Here is a 16,143-nt window from a genome sequence, read left to right as displayed (position 1 = left end):
CTATAAAACTTTTGCCTTCATGTCTTTAAAGTTCATTTGTCCTCTGTCTTTGGGGGATTTCATGAAAAAAGTTAATTTGCTAAGTACAGTTATCTTGTCCATTATCTAGCATGTCCCTATCTGGTTTCAAACATGAATCATTAGAAAACTGTTTTTCTTTGCAGATTAAAGAATTTACCAGTAGACCATTAAACACTGTCAGTGAACCCAAAGGTGAGTGGACCAGGATCCCAGTGTTGGAGGCAAGGCGGGCCTCCCTAACCGTGCACCAGTCATCAGAAGAATGTGGGGTCCCGATGGTTGACAGGCACTAAGATGACATTCCTGTGGTGACTTTAGTTTTAGCGATCTGTTACTGAGATCCAGAAAGTTGAAGAATTTTAAATACCTAGACTGTTGTTGAATGGCCTTATATACTTTTTATCAGAATACTGTTATGCACAAAATACATCCTTAGTAACTATACCTCTGGGCTGATGTGCCATAAGGTGAATTTACAGATAAAAGCAAAAGGTCTAGAGACAGACTGGGCTCAGCGCCCATCTCCGACATTGTGCGGCTCTTTGAGTCTCTGCCTCAGTTTACTGAGCTCTAAAGTTGGAGTATGAAGAGTTAACTACATCATAGTCTTGTTATGAGGATTACATGGGAGAGCATATATAAAGTGCACCTGTTAAACACTGGCAACAACTATTGTTAATGACCCTAACCTCAGTTTCTCTAAAGTACTGGAGAGGCTTCCTGTGTCATTCTCAGCCATGGCAGTTGGAGATTAAAGATTTATTCTAGGCACAGTTGGAGCACAGATAATCCCCGTCTCATTCAGGAGCGAGTCTAGAAGGGATGCTGGAGCCAGAAGTGCAGGGTTTCCTGATAAAGCGTAAAATTTACCTTTGTCTGGACCCCTTTCAAATAATCCAAGTTCCTGCTTGTCTCAGGTTGTTAAAGGGATACTGTCTGCTTGAGGAGCACAGGTTGGGGATTGGTAATGGGTGCATGAGCTACATTTCCTCCTTGAATCTGGGGGTCCTGGGGGTCCATTGACCTACATACTTGGTTCCCTCTTGTTTTGAGATAAAGCTTTGGGAAGGGCTATTGTCCCCTATAACTTCTCTTCAAATGGTGAGAGTCCAGGTAGCGAGCAATACCTATATAATTACTTAGCATAAATATTTGACTGACCATAATTTTAGGAAAAAGTTTTATAAGGATTTATGTTAAACACCTTTACTCCATTGGATGAGTGACTATATGTTGGTAAATTTTTTTTTTTCCTGAGGGAAAAGATTAGTATAAGGGCTGGCAAAATATGACCCATAGCTTGTGATTTTTGTTATTAATTAATTAACTTTTTTATTTCAGGGAATCCTTTAACCTGGCAAACATTCGAATCTAAGCCAACTGCCCCAGCTGTATCTAGTAAGTTTCTATAATAGCCTCAGTGTTCAAAAGATACTTTAATAGTGCTAAACCAATACATGACTTATTATTTTTAGAGACTCTTCTTTGAAAACCAGTGTGTTTGGAGAGTATATAATAATCTATTTTGATTCCTGGCTTTGACCTAGTTCTAAAACCCAAGACAAGACTGTAAATATCTATGTAATTTTGTGGTGATTTTGGTTAGCCATACCTAACCTATTATTTGTCAGGTCTGTTCTCTGTGTCCCTCCCACGCTTGTACTTGTGGGTTTACAATGTGACTGTGTGGGGTGGCCGCCACATTTTGGCATCGCTGAGGGTCAGTGCTGCAGGCTTTGACCTGGTGTTCCGTCAGTCACTCACTTGAGGAGGGCTCGGCAAGTCTGTCTTCCGGAACCATCAGGGTTTGGCTATAATCCACAAAGACATAATCTGAAGAGTTTAGAAACGGGAAGATTGTTTTCCTAATAATAGTTAAACAGTTGAAATATTCTTATTATTATTTTAGTCCATTCAGGAAAGTGTAAGGATGGAGGAAGTAAGGGTGATCCTGGACAAGAGAGGACATGCGTGCAAACAGGGATCAGAATACCAGGGAAGGGGTCAGGCTGAGGCTAGGCACTGAGTGACGGTACCATTCATATGGGCCCAGGACAGTAGTGATGAGCATGTTTGGGAATTTGGCACAATTGACTGGGAAATGCTAATGGTTTTCACCGCTCAGTCTTCTCAAATGCTTCTGGAGGCCTCTCAATGTTACTTCTGCAAGTAGAAGAGGTTGAGAAGTGCTGAGGAGGGAAGGGCAGGTTAGTGCCAAGAGTGGGGTTGAGGGGATGGTAAAAGCTGGGCTTACACCTTATGGAAAAAATGCATTTTGTAGAAGGATGACAAGGTTAAAAGGCATTAAATTGTTATTGTTCATACTTTGTACTTGGCACAATATTGGAACAATCTTTTGTTCCAATAAAACTTTATTTACAAAGACAGATGGTGGACCAGTATGTTCCATGGGTTTTACTTTTGCAAACCTTGATCTAGATTATGAAAGTTGCAAATGGCTTTCAGGGTCTTGTTTCTAGGGTCTGTGTGTGTAATTTACACACAGCTAGGAGTTGAACACTTTCACCAGGGGCCATTGTAAAGACAAAAATGTATGCCCATGGAGGAAGCTAAGGTTTGTGGCCAGTATTTTTCAGAGTAGGATTAGAATTAAAGATCTATCGTAATAAGCTAGTGGAAGAGAAAACTAACAGACAAATACATAGTCCAGAGAGGAACCTCAGGTAAGAATTGTCAAATATTGGAAGGGAGGCTGTGGAATCTAATTTTCTGACGATATTTTAAAAGTAGAGAGCATTTAGTCTTACTTGAATCAGATTTCTCTCTAAAGGCTTTGACTGAGTTAATGCCTTCTCACAATGTGTTCCAGCCCAGTGATTGGATTTTTAAAATTGATTTATTGTACATGAACGTTCATACCAGCATTATTCACAACAGCCAAAAAGTAGAAACACCCAAATGCCCATCATCTAATGAATAGATATATAAAATGTGGTCAGTCCATACAGTGGAATTGGCTGATGCTAACATGCTATGTGCCACATAGATGAACTTTGAAAATGTGGTGTTAAGTGAAAGAAGCCATTTACAAAGGACCACAATGTTTGAGTCCATTTTATATGAAATGCCCCAAAATGAGGCAAATCCACAGAGACGGAAAGTAGATCAGTGCTTGTCAGGGACCATGGGTAGGAAGAAATGGGGAGTCGTGGCTAATAGATGTTTGGGCGCGTGTGATGAAAATGTTCTAACATTAGGTAGTGGTTATGGTTGTACAACTCTGAGTTCACTAAACACCACTGAATTCTGTATTTTCAAAGGGCAAACCGCATTTCAATAAAGCTGTTACAGAGAATTGGCTTAGGTTAGCTGGTGACTGTCACCTGAAACATTTGTCCCTTAGGATCTGTATATATCTTGACTTATTGGGGGAGTGCTTGATTATCATCAAGTTGAGATGCTTATGCTTTTGTTACGGGAGCCTGTGAGCTTTCTTTCTTTGTGCTGTTTCAGTGACTGCCTCAGCCCCACAGACTTTGGATGCTAAATCAAGTCTAACAATGGCACACGGTAAGTTTCAGCCAAGTCTCAGCATTTTATGTGCAGTTTCTGCCCTGAGTCAGAGAACTTATTAACTAAAAGTGCTTCTGTGGGGGTAATTATGCAAAACAAAACAGAAGATGTTTTAGCAAATGCAAAACAGTTAATAAAACTACAGCCTTCATATGTAATATTATCGTAAACTATGAATATACCTACTAAAGTCATAAATTAAAACCTGTATATGTTGCTGGACTCACAAGCAGAGATTTTTAACTTTGAGTAGTACTTTGATTATGTGTGATTTCGGGCGGAAAGTAGTAGGTGTTGGGTAAGAAGGTGATTTTCTACTAGACCAGCCAACCAGCACGTGCCACAGGGCATGTGTGACTGTTTTTGTAACTTTCAGTGTGGCAGCAAATCACCTTTTTTAAACAAACAGTTTCAGCGATTGGTTGGAAAAATCTAGAAAAGACATGTGACGGAAACCAAAGGGAAAAGTAGGAACCACTGGGGGAAATCACTGCCAGGAGTCCATTCTTGGACCAGGGGCACAAGGGTGATAATTGTTAATCACACGATCCAATAGATAGGGTGAATTTTTGTAGCCATGTTTTATTTTTATACTATTAAAGTGTTTACAGTCTTTGCAAGCATGTTTTTAGTACATTGTTTTCCTGTGGTCACCTGTGTATTAACTGAATTAAAATGGGAGAGGAATCAACTTTTTTCTGTTATCTACAAATGCTTCTGGAATGTAAATGATTACTCCATTGCATTTTAGTTAGACTTAAATCCATGGTCAGTCATATCAGACTTTGTGTCTTCAGAAGTGTTGTGGTTCATATGATCGTGGCCTTTTGTAATTATCTCTTTGCTCACTGATGGACTCATGAAGTGTTTATTGCCCCTCACTTTTTTTTTTCCGAAGGTCATTTCAGGAGGATCAATACCCTTAAGCATATGTGTTCACACTATGTGATGCATAAATTCCCTACTTAGTGGGTGTTATTATTGGCAAGTGTTTATAGAACACTCGGGTTTTCTCCCTCTGGGCCAGTGAAAGAGATAAAATGTATGTTGCATCTATGTAAATTTGCTTTAATATTGAATAGACAAGAAAATTTCCCCTGGCAATTGCTCTCTACTCATATTCTTTATCTTGGGTCTAAAATCTCTGTCTTGCCTTCTTTTTCAGGGTTGATTTTTATAATGCATTGCTGACTGCTTCTCTGTACTTTCACAGTGTGCTATAGTTTCTTCTTCTGTCTTTTGTTACTTTGTTATCATTAGCCTTTTGTGTGACAGTGTCTGAGGTCTACATTTTCTTTGTTAAAACAAAAAATATAAATATTTTTGGCACCCCTATAGTAAGTATGGTTAGTATTTTGGACCCCTATAGTAAGTATGTAAGTAAGTTAAGTAAGCTGTCTGGAGTTAATTCAAGAGTCCTGACAAATCCATCAGTTTCAAAGCACTGTGTTCCTTATGGACTTTGCCCTGATTGGAGCTGGACTGCATGAACCAGCCATGCCCCCTTGTTGGCATCTGCTGGGATTAAAATGCTAGTTTTAAATGCCAGCCAGACCTGGCATGAGGCCTGCAGTCTTTGGATTGGGATCTGAGCTGATTTGTGAGCATCTCAATGGGCAGGAGCAAGGAGGAGGCTAGTACGGGGGCCCACTGACCTGCCCCCCACCCCCAGCCATGGCAGTGTCCCCAACGGTAGGGGTGGGGGAGGGGGCAGGGAGAGTAAGTCTGTATTGCATAACATTATTTAGCCCGATTACGTCTCAGTCTTTCCTTTTCCATCTCAGAGCTTGATGAGGTTCTTTACTGTGAGAAATGTCGCGATTACTCACTGTCTTAGGTTGGAGATCTGCAGGTGGGAGGTTATTGGGCAGTGCTCTTGGACAACCCCCGTGAGAGAAGACGTGGGTGGAAGGGGACGCTGAACCCAGATACAGCTGCAGTGGAGGCCTCGTCAGATCTCACCGGGGGCTTTAGAGCTGGGATGGGCAGTTCAGAATTTTCCTGGATCGAGCGATCAGTTACAAGATGTGGGCTGTCCCAGAGAGGAGGCAGGGGTGTAGGCCACTCCTTTCAGCCAAGACAAAGCAAAAAATAGAAGCAAAGGGTAACAGGAACGCACTAGATGTGAATTAATGGTGCAGATGAATTATTTGGCTGAGCATAGAGTATGCAGAAGAGATTTGAAGGAAGTAAGGTTGGTTGAGACTGTTCATGGCAAGTGCCGTGTGCCAGACTATAGCTGTTCAGGCCGTTCTTGTGACATTATGTAGCTTCTGAATGTTCTTGAGGCTGGGTGTGGCCAGACTTGGAGGGCTAAGCTTGCGGAAGCTTAGCCTGACCAGAGTGTGTTCGAAGAATCAGAGCTGGAGAGACCAGCTGGGGCTCGAGTAGTGGTCTACAGGAGATTCTTCACCTAGGAATTGGGGTTGAAGTTTTGAAAAAAGAGGGAGCAGACATACCAGCCATTCCCAGGAACTGGTGGAAAGGTACAGGTGCAGATGGTTCAGGCAAGGATGAGGGAAGGGTTAAGAACACGATGAGCTCACGGAGACTGTGCCATTTAGAGGACTCTGGGAGACAGATGCAGCCATTGCCAGTGGGAAGGCACATGGCTTCATGGCCAAGAGCCTAGACTTTGAAGGGAAGCAGACAGTCTGGATTCATAGTTGACTCAGGAAGCCGTAGGTTTGGGTTTCCCTGCCTGACAAATGGGGAGAGTAGTATTGGCTACTTTGGTGGGCTGTGGTGAGGATCAGGTGAAGCAGGACCTTTGGAACAGTAGCCAGTGAGCAAGCCCTGGCCAAACGTTAGTTTCTGGGGTGCGGCTGACAAGTGCCAAAGGGCTGGATAGAGATCTAAGAGTCTGTCTTCTGGAGGTTATGGTAGGAGACTGACATAACAATTTTTCTGGAAGCCTCTGGAGCGTTCACAGGGGAGAGACTTCAGCTCTCACCCTGGATAGAGATCTCAAACCAGGGCAGGAACTGGGTCGTTTGGAGGCTGGACCTGTGGCTTATAAGGCATAAGAATGGCAGGCCCTTCTCTTCACACTTGGACATCAGTCTGCTAGTTTAGGGAGCTGGGGTCTGGTGGTCCTCACTTGCTTTATTGTAGGAGCCTGGCTTCCCTCCCCTAGAACCCTGTCCTCTGCCCCACAGCAGCAAAGGTCACAGTTTTGAAGATTTGTCCTGACTCCAGAGAAATAAGTCCTAAGATGATCTCTGTAATACAATGATAATAAATATGCATATGATGGTTTGGGGAGATTTTAGGGAGATTTTCCTCATAACTTTATTTTTGTCATTTTCATAAAGTATAATAAAATATATACCATGTGACTTTAAAAATTGAAATTAGCTCTCCTCCTAAAAATCCCTACTTTCAGCAGTTCAAACTAGTAAATAGTCTATTTGTGTAACTTTACCTTTTAATTTTTTTAATATTTTACTGAGATAAAATTGATCTATAACACGTATCAGGTGTACAACATAATGATTTGGTAATTGTATATATTGTGAAATGATCACCACAGGGTCTAGTTAACATCCATCGCCACACATAATTACAGGATTTTTCTTTATTTATATGACTTTAAAATCTTGCTGCTGAATGACAAATTCGAAAGCACATTTCTAATGTTCAGCAGCCATGGTCCATGGATGTAATTAAATGCTTCTTTGTGTGATCATGTTCATGTTTCAAAATTAAAGTAGACTACTATTTGCTAGGCCGTGTTCCAGAAGTTCATTAGAAGGTAGTTTAGAATGCATTTCTCCCAGTCAACGTTAGATAGGTTGACTTGGTTGCTGAATAAGCTATAAGAGCCTATTTATATATACTTAAGTATAATATATATGTATTTATTTGTGTATCCCTGTACCTGTGTGCATATGTTTGTAGATGCCTAAAACAGAGTACCAGAAGTACCCTTCAGCAAATTAAATCTAGAACATCAGAGTAGGGGGTATTAAATCTGAGGGAATCTGTGCAAAGCACATAGATCTGTGCCCGACAACCTGGTGGGCTCTCAGTAATTGTTGGCAGTTACTACCCTCAAGGTCACCCACTCTGGGGTCAGGTGGTGGAATGAAATGGCCTCGGCCCTGTGGGTGCAGGTGGAGAGCTCCCTGGGGAGGTCCCTGTGGCAGTCTCCAAGCTGAAGACGAGTGAAGCACGCACTTCCTAAGCTAGATCCCTGTTTGCATTTTATCCCGTGTCCGAAACCTGACTCTGCCTGACGCCCAAACCTGACCTTCCCCAGGAAGGAACTTTCCCTCTGTTGATGGGATGGCATTTAGCTTTATCTGTGCTGCCTGTGGGTTTCCTAGTGCACAGTCACCAGGAGGCCTCATCTCCGCACACCCCTGCACCGCCCCCCCAGGCCCTGTTCTGGGGTGGGATTGGGAACAGCCTGCCTTCACGTGCAGTCTATCCGCAGCCTTGCCCTGGTGGCTTTCCCAGAGTGGAAGCAGGTGTTGAACCGTGGTTTGGGGACACAGAGGCGTATAAGGACAGGGTCTTAGTCCTCCTGCTGACCCTCGGGCCACCCGTCCTCCACCATCCTGATCCTCCCACTTAAAGGCTCCGGGGCTAGCGACAAGTGGGAATCCCAGAGCCTTGGGCATTTTCAAATATTTTTATTTTTGGAACTGAAATCGCTTCATTAATTTTCTCTTTAGCCACCCTATCAAAATACCTTATAAGGAAAGTATTTGGGGGGGGGGGGTGGATAAGTGAAGACGATCTTTTGCAGTTGTGTCCTTGTGCCTTAAAAGAATCGCATCAGGCACGAGGTTGCTGAGTGAGACACTGGGTGTAATTATTTGAAAATATAATTTCCTGAGAGGGGACTTGATGGAAAAGACGTGGAAAGAAAAGATATCACGAAGAAGTGACCAGCTTTAACTGACTGCCTCCATATATTTTCCCCCAGCGAATCCTGCTATTTGGGGCATGATTAAAATACTGCGGAACTATATAGGTCTCAAAGTTGTTTGCAAGGAAACTAATTTTACTTTGCTATTGTCCTGTTTGTACTGTTCTTATTTTTCCTCATCGATAGAACAGGCATTCCCATCGCACATACTGGAACCAATAGAAGAGCTTTCAGAGGAAGAAAAAGGTAACCAAGGGCTCCATCAGGGGTCCTACCTGCCTAGAGTCTACTTAGATGCCAAAACGCAAGCCTTGAATCCGATCCAGTGGTTTTTGTCACACCGTATCAAAAGTAGGGAAGACATTTAGGTTTGGAGATTATGCTTTCAGTCTGTCTGTAGTAATCTGTCATCTTACTCCTTTAACATGCTGTTATATTTTCTTTCCCCTGCGTTCCTGCGTTCTTAGCATCTGAATAAGACATTTTTGTGTCAGTCGTGTGCCCGATGATAACAAAAATATTCGTCGCACAGTAGGTATTTCTCACACCCTGGATCTGGGAAAGGAGTGGGTGAAGTACCCATTTCACAATGATTTTAATAGCAAGAAAATCGTAATGTTTAAGCTCTCAATGTAGAATATTTAGGTGCAGAATAATATCTGTGTGGGCAAATTTGGGAGCTGTTCAAGGTTTGGGGAGATAATTAGAGCAATTGTTGCTTATTCATTTGGCAGTTCTCAAAATAACTTTCTGTCCATTAATTTTGAAGTTTATGAAAAATGTTCCACATTATTAAGAGTATTTTCTATGCCAGACTTGTAGATCCTAACACCATTACATCTGAATCTGTTTATCATCATTTTCTCCTTAACAGTGATAATGCTTGACCATTTATCACCTCTTCAGGAGAAAGCAAATGGTTAATATGTATATAGATTCTGGCCTTGCTATTTGTGTTAGAGAATTAAAATTTTTTTATTAAAAATTTTTTTAATCTTTATTTTTGAGAGACAGAGAGAGAGAGACAGAGAGAGACAGAAAGCACAAGTGGGGGAGGGGGAGAGAGAGAGGGAAACACAGAATCTGAAGCAGGCTCCAGGCTCTGAGCTGTCAGCACAGAGCCCAACGCAGGGCTTGAACTCACGAAATATGAGATCATGACCTGAGCTGAAGTTGGAGGCTTAACAGACTTGAGCCACCCAGCCGCCCCGAGAATTAAAATTATATATTCCAATTTGCAAATTCTTAATAGTTGTTATAACTTCTTCTGTGTTATCTAGACAACTTTTTCCAAATTGTTTAGAAATTGAGAAGTGACTAAACCAGGCACATCTATAAAATCTATGCAATGTGTATTTTCAATTTGCTTTCAAGTAACATGCTTTCTCCCTCCTCCATGTCATTTACTGATGTCTGGAACACAAAATATCTTATTCTGTGAAGAATCTATGTAATGCATCAGGAGGTTCATAGAAAGGGTCCAAAATTTTTAAACAGGAGCCCCAAATCATATGGTTCACACTCATTTAAAAAACGAGTCAGCTAGGTTCCAAGAGGAGTTCTGCTTTGTCCACCATCACTTGGGGCCCTGCTTCCTCCCGCTGCACCCTTCTGCCTCTGTTTCTTTTAAAATTCTCTACCCAGACCATGTAGGGGGTGAGTTTGGGCGGCAAACACCGTCATTGGTTGTGTTGCCACATGCAAGGGACCAGACTGGGAAAGAAAATAATCTTTGCCACCCTCGACTGCATTCAGACACAGCTCTAGTGGGACATAGGAAAGGGCTGCAGATCACCGAAAGCCCTGAGTCCCAAGCACACTGTTACAGAAGCCAGGGACCCAGTGAATCCTTCCAGTGCTTCCATGGGGCCAGCAGATTAATTGCCATCAATAAATTCCTCAGCTGTGCTAACATTTTGCGATGATATCTGTGCAGCTAAATTTTGGCAGTGGTTTGTTTGCAAAGCGCTGTGGCTGTTACCAAGAAGTAAGGCATGCATGACTATTTCTGCGTCCGTACTTTTTTGACAGTCCCAGAGAGGCATATTTGATCTTGCTGTCCTATAGGACGTTAGGATGTGAGGGCCAGGAGGGCTCTCAGGGGCCGTTTATTGTTCAGAACCTCGAAACACAGGGGGATCGGGAGCTTGCTCCAAGCTGTTGGGCTTCATTAGTGACGGGGCTGGAACTAAAGTCCAGGTGTTCTGCTTTCCGTAGTTTAATGCAAGGAATGAAGTGAGAGAGGCAGGCTGGTCCAGGACTGGCAGGGTGCCCCTTGGAGCAGTCTCTTTACCTCTCTGTTTTTAGTGTCTCCAGGTGAAAAATGAGAAAATTAATTACTAGATGATGAAGTCCCTTCCGACTCGGAAATTCTGTTTTGGTTTTTTTTACTGTTTGCTTTGCACTGCAATTATTTGCTCACCATGAATGCTGTGTCATTAGTCTGATATAACTGATCATTTGTGTGGGCTGTTATCCACTGGCCACCTACCTGGGTATGCTTTACATTTAAAAAAAATTTTTTTTAATGTTTATTTTTGTGAGAGAGAGAGGGAGAAGTAGGGGCAGAGAGAGAGAGGGAGACACAGAATCCAAAGCAGGATCCAGGCTCCCAGGTGTCAGCACAGAGCCCGACGCGGGGCTTGAACTCACAAACGGCGTCGGATGCTTAACCGACCGACCCAGGCACCCCATGCCTTAAATTTTTTAATGAGAGGAAATGCTGATCCTTAGAAAGTTTTGTCTTACTGATCTTGTGAGCGGTATGTGCTTTAATTAAAGTCTAAAGCTGTGATTGGCTTTCAAGTGATTAATTCGACCTTTACATAAAAACTTTATGTTTTTTCTCCTGTTCATTCTATATTCTTTCTTTTGCTTCTTATCGGCCAGCTCCAGCCTTCTGAGAGTCCTTCCTACCAAGAGGTTTCTAATTATTCATAAATGAATAATCCAAAGCAAGCATCAACATATAAAGTGAATTTGAGGACAGAGGGAAATGTTTAATCTGCAGTCATTTTGGGAAACTCGGTCATCAGAATGAATTTGTCATCAGGGTTGAGAATGAACCCAGACCAATCAGCAAACAAATTCAGTTCACTTGACCCCAGTCCTGGAGCAGACAGAGCCTGGAGCCTCTCTGGCTGTGCTTGTCTTCAGTTCCTTTTGTATCCTGGATACTGACCCCAAAATTACCTTTGTGTAAACAGGGCGAGAGGTGTGTCTGTTTCAGTGGTAGCGCCATGACTCCCAGGCCATCTCTTGGTACCTCTTCTCATTTTAGCCCTAGATATTTGTGCACTTGATAGCCAACTAGCAGCCAAAGGCAACAACACGGCCATGGCTGCAGCTGGATTTTGGTGCGTTATCTCTGGATTTTGATGCGTTATCCATTCCTAGGACAGAAGTGCTTTTTTGTTTGTTTATTTTTCAAAGAGAGGGGCAGAGAGAGAGAGAGAGAGAGAGAGAGAGAGAGAGAGACAATGTGAGCGGGGGAGGGGCAGAGAGAGAGGGAGACACAGTATCTGAAACAGGCTCCAGGTTCTGAGCTGTCAGCACAGAGCCCAACACTGGGCTCCAATTCACAGACCAGACTGTGAGATTATGATTTGAGCTGAAGTCAAACGCTTAACCGCTTAACCAACTGAGCCACCCAGGCGTCCCAGAAGTGCTTTTTTTTTTTTTAAGGTGGCCCCAGAATACGGAAAAACATTGGTGGGAAAACAGCATGAATGCTGAGAATATAAAATTTGAGATTACTTCTGACTTGTATTAATATAAAATCTTACAAAATTTCATAATTTCAGTTTAGCAAGCTGCAGTACCAAAGTATAGCAAAGCATTATCATGCAGGACCTTTCCTTCTATTTAATGTACATATTATCATTTGACTGATTTTGCCCTCAGCAAAACCGGTTATTAATGAGCAGAAATATTCTTTACCTGCTGGAATTGCACTAAGGTTTAGAGAACATCTGAACCACAGAGCGTTTTGTTGAGGGTCTTCTGTCAATCTGAGTGCCGTGGGTCCCTACACTTCCCATGGACTGAGGTGGGGGAGGGAAGAATGGGTGTCTCTGGAGCCCCTGGAGCCCCAGACCCACTAGATGCTGGCATCTGGTGCTACCCTTGTTGGGTGAAACACCCCTGTTTGGAGAATAGTCTCCAAAATGATAGCACTGGTGACGTGTTCTCTCAGATCTGGCTTGGGACATTCACTAAGGGTCTGAACAGCCCACTGTGAGGCCTCTTGCATCAAATTCTCAGCTCCTTTGACATTGGACTCAGTTCAGGGTCATGTAGACATGCCCCTTCTCCAAATGCTCTTGAAGTAGACATTTTTTAGTGGGAAGGAAAAGCTAGAATATGGCCTATTGTTTTTTCTTTGCTTTTAATTAGAAAGGCTCTTTTAAACAGAATATACTTCTCCCAAGACCTGTATTAACCTCTTTTTCATTTTGGTAAATATTTTGGGAGGGATTATAATTTTCATGTTTTGAAATTTTGTATAAACTTCTACTGAATTTATTAAATTAAAACTTAATTATTTAATGTAAACTGGGCTTCTTCATAAAATGATACATAAATTCTAACTGAATTTAAGACAGATGAATTCTTCAGAAAGTAGCAAAATAATTTTAGGATAAACCATTGAACTTCTAAAGAATTTATTTTTTCTACTGTGCTTCTATAGAGACATTTCTCTTGCATTATTTATCTAGCTATAATTCAGTTAAGTGGGAGGGGCAGAGAAAGAGGGAGAGGGAGAATTCCAAGCAGGCTCTGCACCTGTTAGTGCAGAGCTAGACATGGGGCTTGAACCCATGAACTGTGAGACCATGGCCTGAGACAGAAACAAGAGCCAGCCGCTTAATCGAGTGAGACACACAGGCGCCCCTAAAGACACTGAAGTTTTTTTTAATGTTTATTTATTTTTGAAGAAGAGAGAGACAGAGTTTGGGGGGCGGAGGGGGGGGCAGAAAGAGAGGGAGACACAGAATCCGAAGCAGGCTCCAGGCTCCGAGCTGTCAGCACAGAGCCCGACGCGGGGCTCGAACCCACAAACCGCAAGATCATTACCTGAGCCAAAGTCGGACACCCAACAGACTGAGCCACCCAGGTGCCCCAAGACACTGAAGTTTTAAAGCAAACTTAAGATAGTTTTGAAAGTTGTGATACTTCAGCATTATATATTGTGCTTGAATGACCAAACGACCCAAAAACTGTATTACAAAATGCTTGCTTGCTGTTTAAAAGTGGTGTTTTGCCATTTTCTGCTTAGGGATTTTATGTATTTTTCTTTTTTCTTCTCTTTTCTTTTTTCTTTTCTTTTCTTTTTTAAATTTAAATCCAAGTTCGTTAAGATACAATGTAGTATTGCTTTCAGGAGTTGAATCTAGTGATTCATCACATACATATAACAGCCAGTGCTCATCACAAGGGCCCTCCTTACCGTCCATCATCCATTTAGCCCATCCTCCACACCCCCCCTATCGCCTCCAGCAACCCCCAGTTTGTTCTCTGTATTTAAGAGTCTCATGGTTTGCCTCCCACTCTGTTTTTATCTTATTTTTCCTTCCCTTTCCCTATGTTCAGTCTGTTTTGTTTCTTAAATTCACATGTGAGTGAAATCATATGATACTTGTTTTTCTCTGACTTATTTTCGCTTAGCATAATACACTCCAGTTCAGGAATATTTAATTTTTTTAACACATTTTTAAACCTTATTTCAGGAAGGGAGAATGAACAGAAATTAAATAACAACAAGATACATTTAAGGAAAGCTTTGAAGGGTAACCCCTCCCTCAATAAGGAAATCAGAAACATGTTGGAGCAGAGTTTGCTGGAGAAACTGGAAACCTTGGGGATTAATGCGGTAAGCTCATTCATTTCAGGAACATTTGTTGGTTGTGCTTTATTTTGCTTTCTCAATGGGAAGGGATCAGAGAAGAGAAGAAGGCATGTCTGTTCTGTCCTTGTGGATTCATTCTGTCCTGATGGCCCACCTTGCATTGTTGGTTAGACAGACAGAGACAGACAGACAGACAGACACACACACACACACACACACACACACACACACACCCCTCTGTGCATTTGGTCCTAGCACTCAACAGCCTCTCACCGCTAACCAATCATGTAGAGTCATTCACACATCCCCTGTCCCACTGCGCGGGAGTGCCTTTCGAGGTCAGAATAGCGTGTTGTGGTATGTTAGGGCATCCGCTTACCTCACACGCAGCCATAAAGACAAAAGGTTGGCATAGTTTGTGCTAACAAATGTTCATGAAATGAAGAACATGCCAGGATAATTCAGTTAATGGTTCATCTCTTCAGGATATACGTGGTATTTCAAGTGATCACTTCAGTAGAGTGCTAAGAACTGTGGAATCAGCAAGACATGAGCGAGAAAGACAAATACCTAACATTCAGCAAATTCGAGAATTCCTTGAACGTGAGGTCAGCTGTAAAATCGAGGAGAGAAACTTACTGTCCTCAGGTAAGCCCGTAACTGACTGCCATTGCATTTCTGCACATAGGAGAGAAATCCAGTTATCTTTCATAATTTTAAATGTCTCACAAACTCTAGAACTTGATTGGCAAGTCTAATACCAATGAACCATTTATATGTTGGGTCTCGGATTTTATTTTTATATTAAAAATTGCCTGTGGTGTGGACTCTAGACCCAAGAGACGAGTTTGTTGGTTTCAACTGCCAGTGTAGACAGTATTGTGGTATTTTCTTCTTCACTCACTGATCATCAAGGCAATGGAGATTCATGAATGATACTACTATTCCAGATAAGTATGGTGCTTCTCAAATGGATACCCTCTCAACTGGAGAAATACCCAAGGCAGTGCAACTTCCTCCCAAAAGCAGACAACTGATTAGGCAAAGAGCTGTTTTCACTGATAGGACATCTGTTCCCAAGTGAGTATTTTTAACCCTAAAATTTTTGTATTAATGTTTGTCCTAGTCAGCTTGGGCTGCCATAACAAAATACCATAGACTGGGTGGCTTTGAAAGTTTTTTTTTTAATGTTTATTTATTTTTGAGAGAGAGACAGAGACAGAGCACAAGCCAGGGAGGAGCAGAGAGAGAGGGAGACACAGAATCCAAAGCAGACTCCAGGCTCCAGGCTGTGAGCACGGAGCCCGATGCGGGGCTTGAACTCATGAACTGCGAAATCATGACCTGAGCCAAAGTCGGACGCTCAATCGACCGAGCCACCCAGGCACCCCTGATAGACTGGGTGGCTTTAAACAACAGCAATATGTTTTCTCACGCTTCTGGAGATTGGAAGTCTGAAATCAGCGTGCAGTATGGTCGGGTTCTGGTGGCAGCTCGCTTCCAGGCTTGCAGACAGACGCCTTTTTTCCCTTTTTTCTCACTGTGTCCTCCCATGGCAGGCAGAGAGAGGACTGATCCCTCTTCCTCTTTTTAAAAAGGACACTAATCCATTTATGGGGGGCCCCACCCTCATGACCTCAGATAAACCTAATTACCTCCCAAAGACCCCTTCTTCTAAGAGCATCACATTGGGGGTTAGGGGTTCCACGCACGGATTTTAGGGGGACACACACTCACCCCACAACAAGGTTTGACTCAGCCAAGAGTCACAGTACAGCTCCCGGCCTGTCACGGGCACTGGCACACTCGTTGCTGCTGATCCTCGTTAACATACGTTCAAGGCCACTATCACCAATCCCATAGA

General features: G+C 42.5%; 1 protein-coding gene across 5 annotated transcripts in view; it reads left to right on the top strand.

Moving 5' to 3' along the window:
- The window catches only part of DZIP1 (DAZ interacting zinc finger protein 1), a 55,116-nt gene that overhangs the window by 31,392 nt on the left and 7,581 nt on the right, over positions 1-16,143 (top strand). For 4 of the 5 annotated variants that reach the window (XM_045480810.1, XM_045480849.1, XM_045480829.1 and 1 more), the window contains 7 exons: positions 165-213; positions 1,363-1,419; positions 3,496-3,552; positions 8,618-8,677; positions 14,161-14,303; positions 14,765-14,927; positions 15,230-15,359. In XM_045480810.1, the coding sequence (XP_045336766.1) occupies positions 165-213; positions 1,363-1,419; positions 3,496-3,552; positions 8,618-8,677; positions 14,161-14,303; positions 14,765-14,927; positions 15,230-15,359 (659 nt within the window). The remainder of the gene's footprint in view (positions 1-164; positions 214-1,362; positions 1,420-3,495; positions 3,553-8,617; positions 8,678-14,160; positions 14,304-14,764; positions 14,928-15,229; positions 15,360-16,143) is intronic. The other variant, XM_045480838.1, reaches the window with a different exon arrangement.

Source organism: Leopardus geoffroyi, chromosome A1 (genome assembly GCF_018350155.1).
Source record: "Leopardus geoffroyi isolate Oge1 chromosome A1, O.geoffroyi_Oge1_pat1.0, whole genome shotgun sequence".
Taxonomy (NCBI): Eukaryota; Metazoa; Chordata; class Mammalia; order Carnivora; family Felidae; genus Leopardus; species Leopardus geoffroyi.
This window is presented reverse-complemented; position numbering and strand designations above follow the sequence as displayed.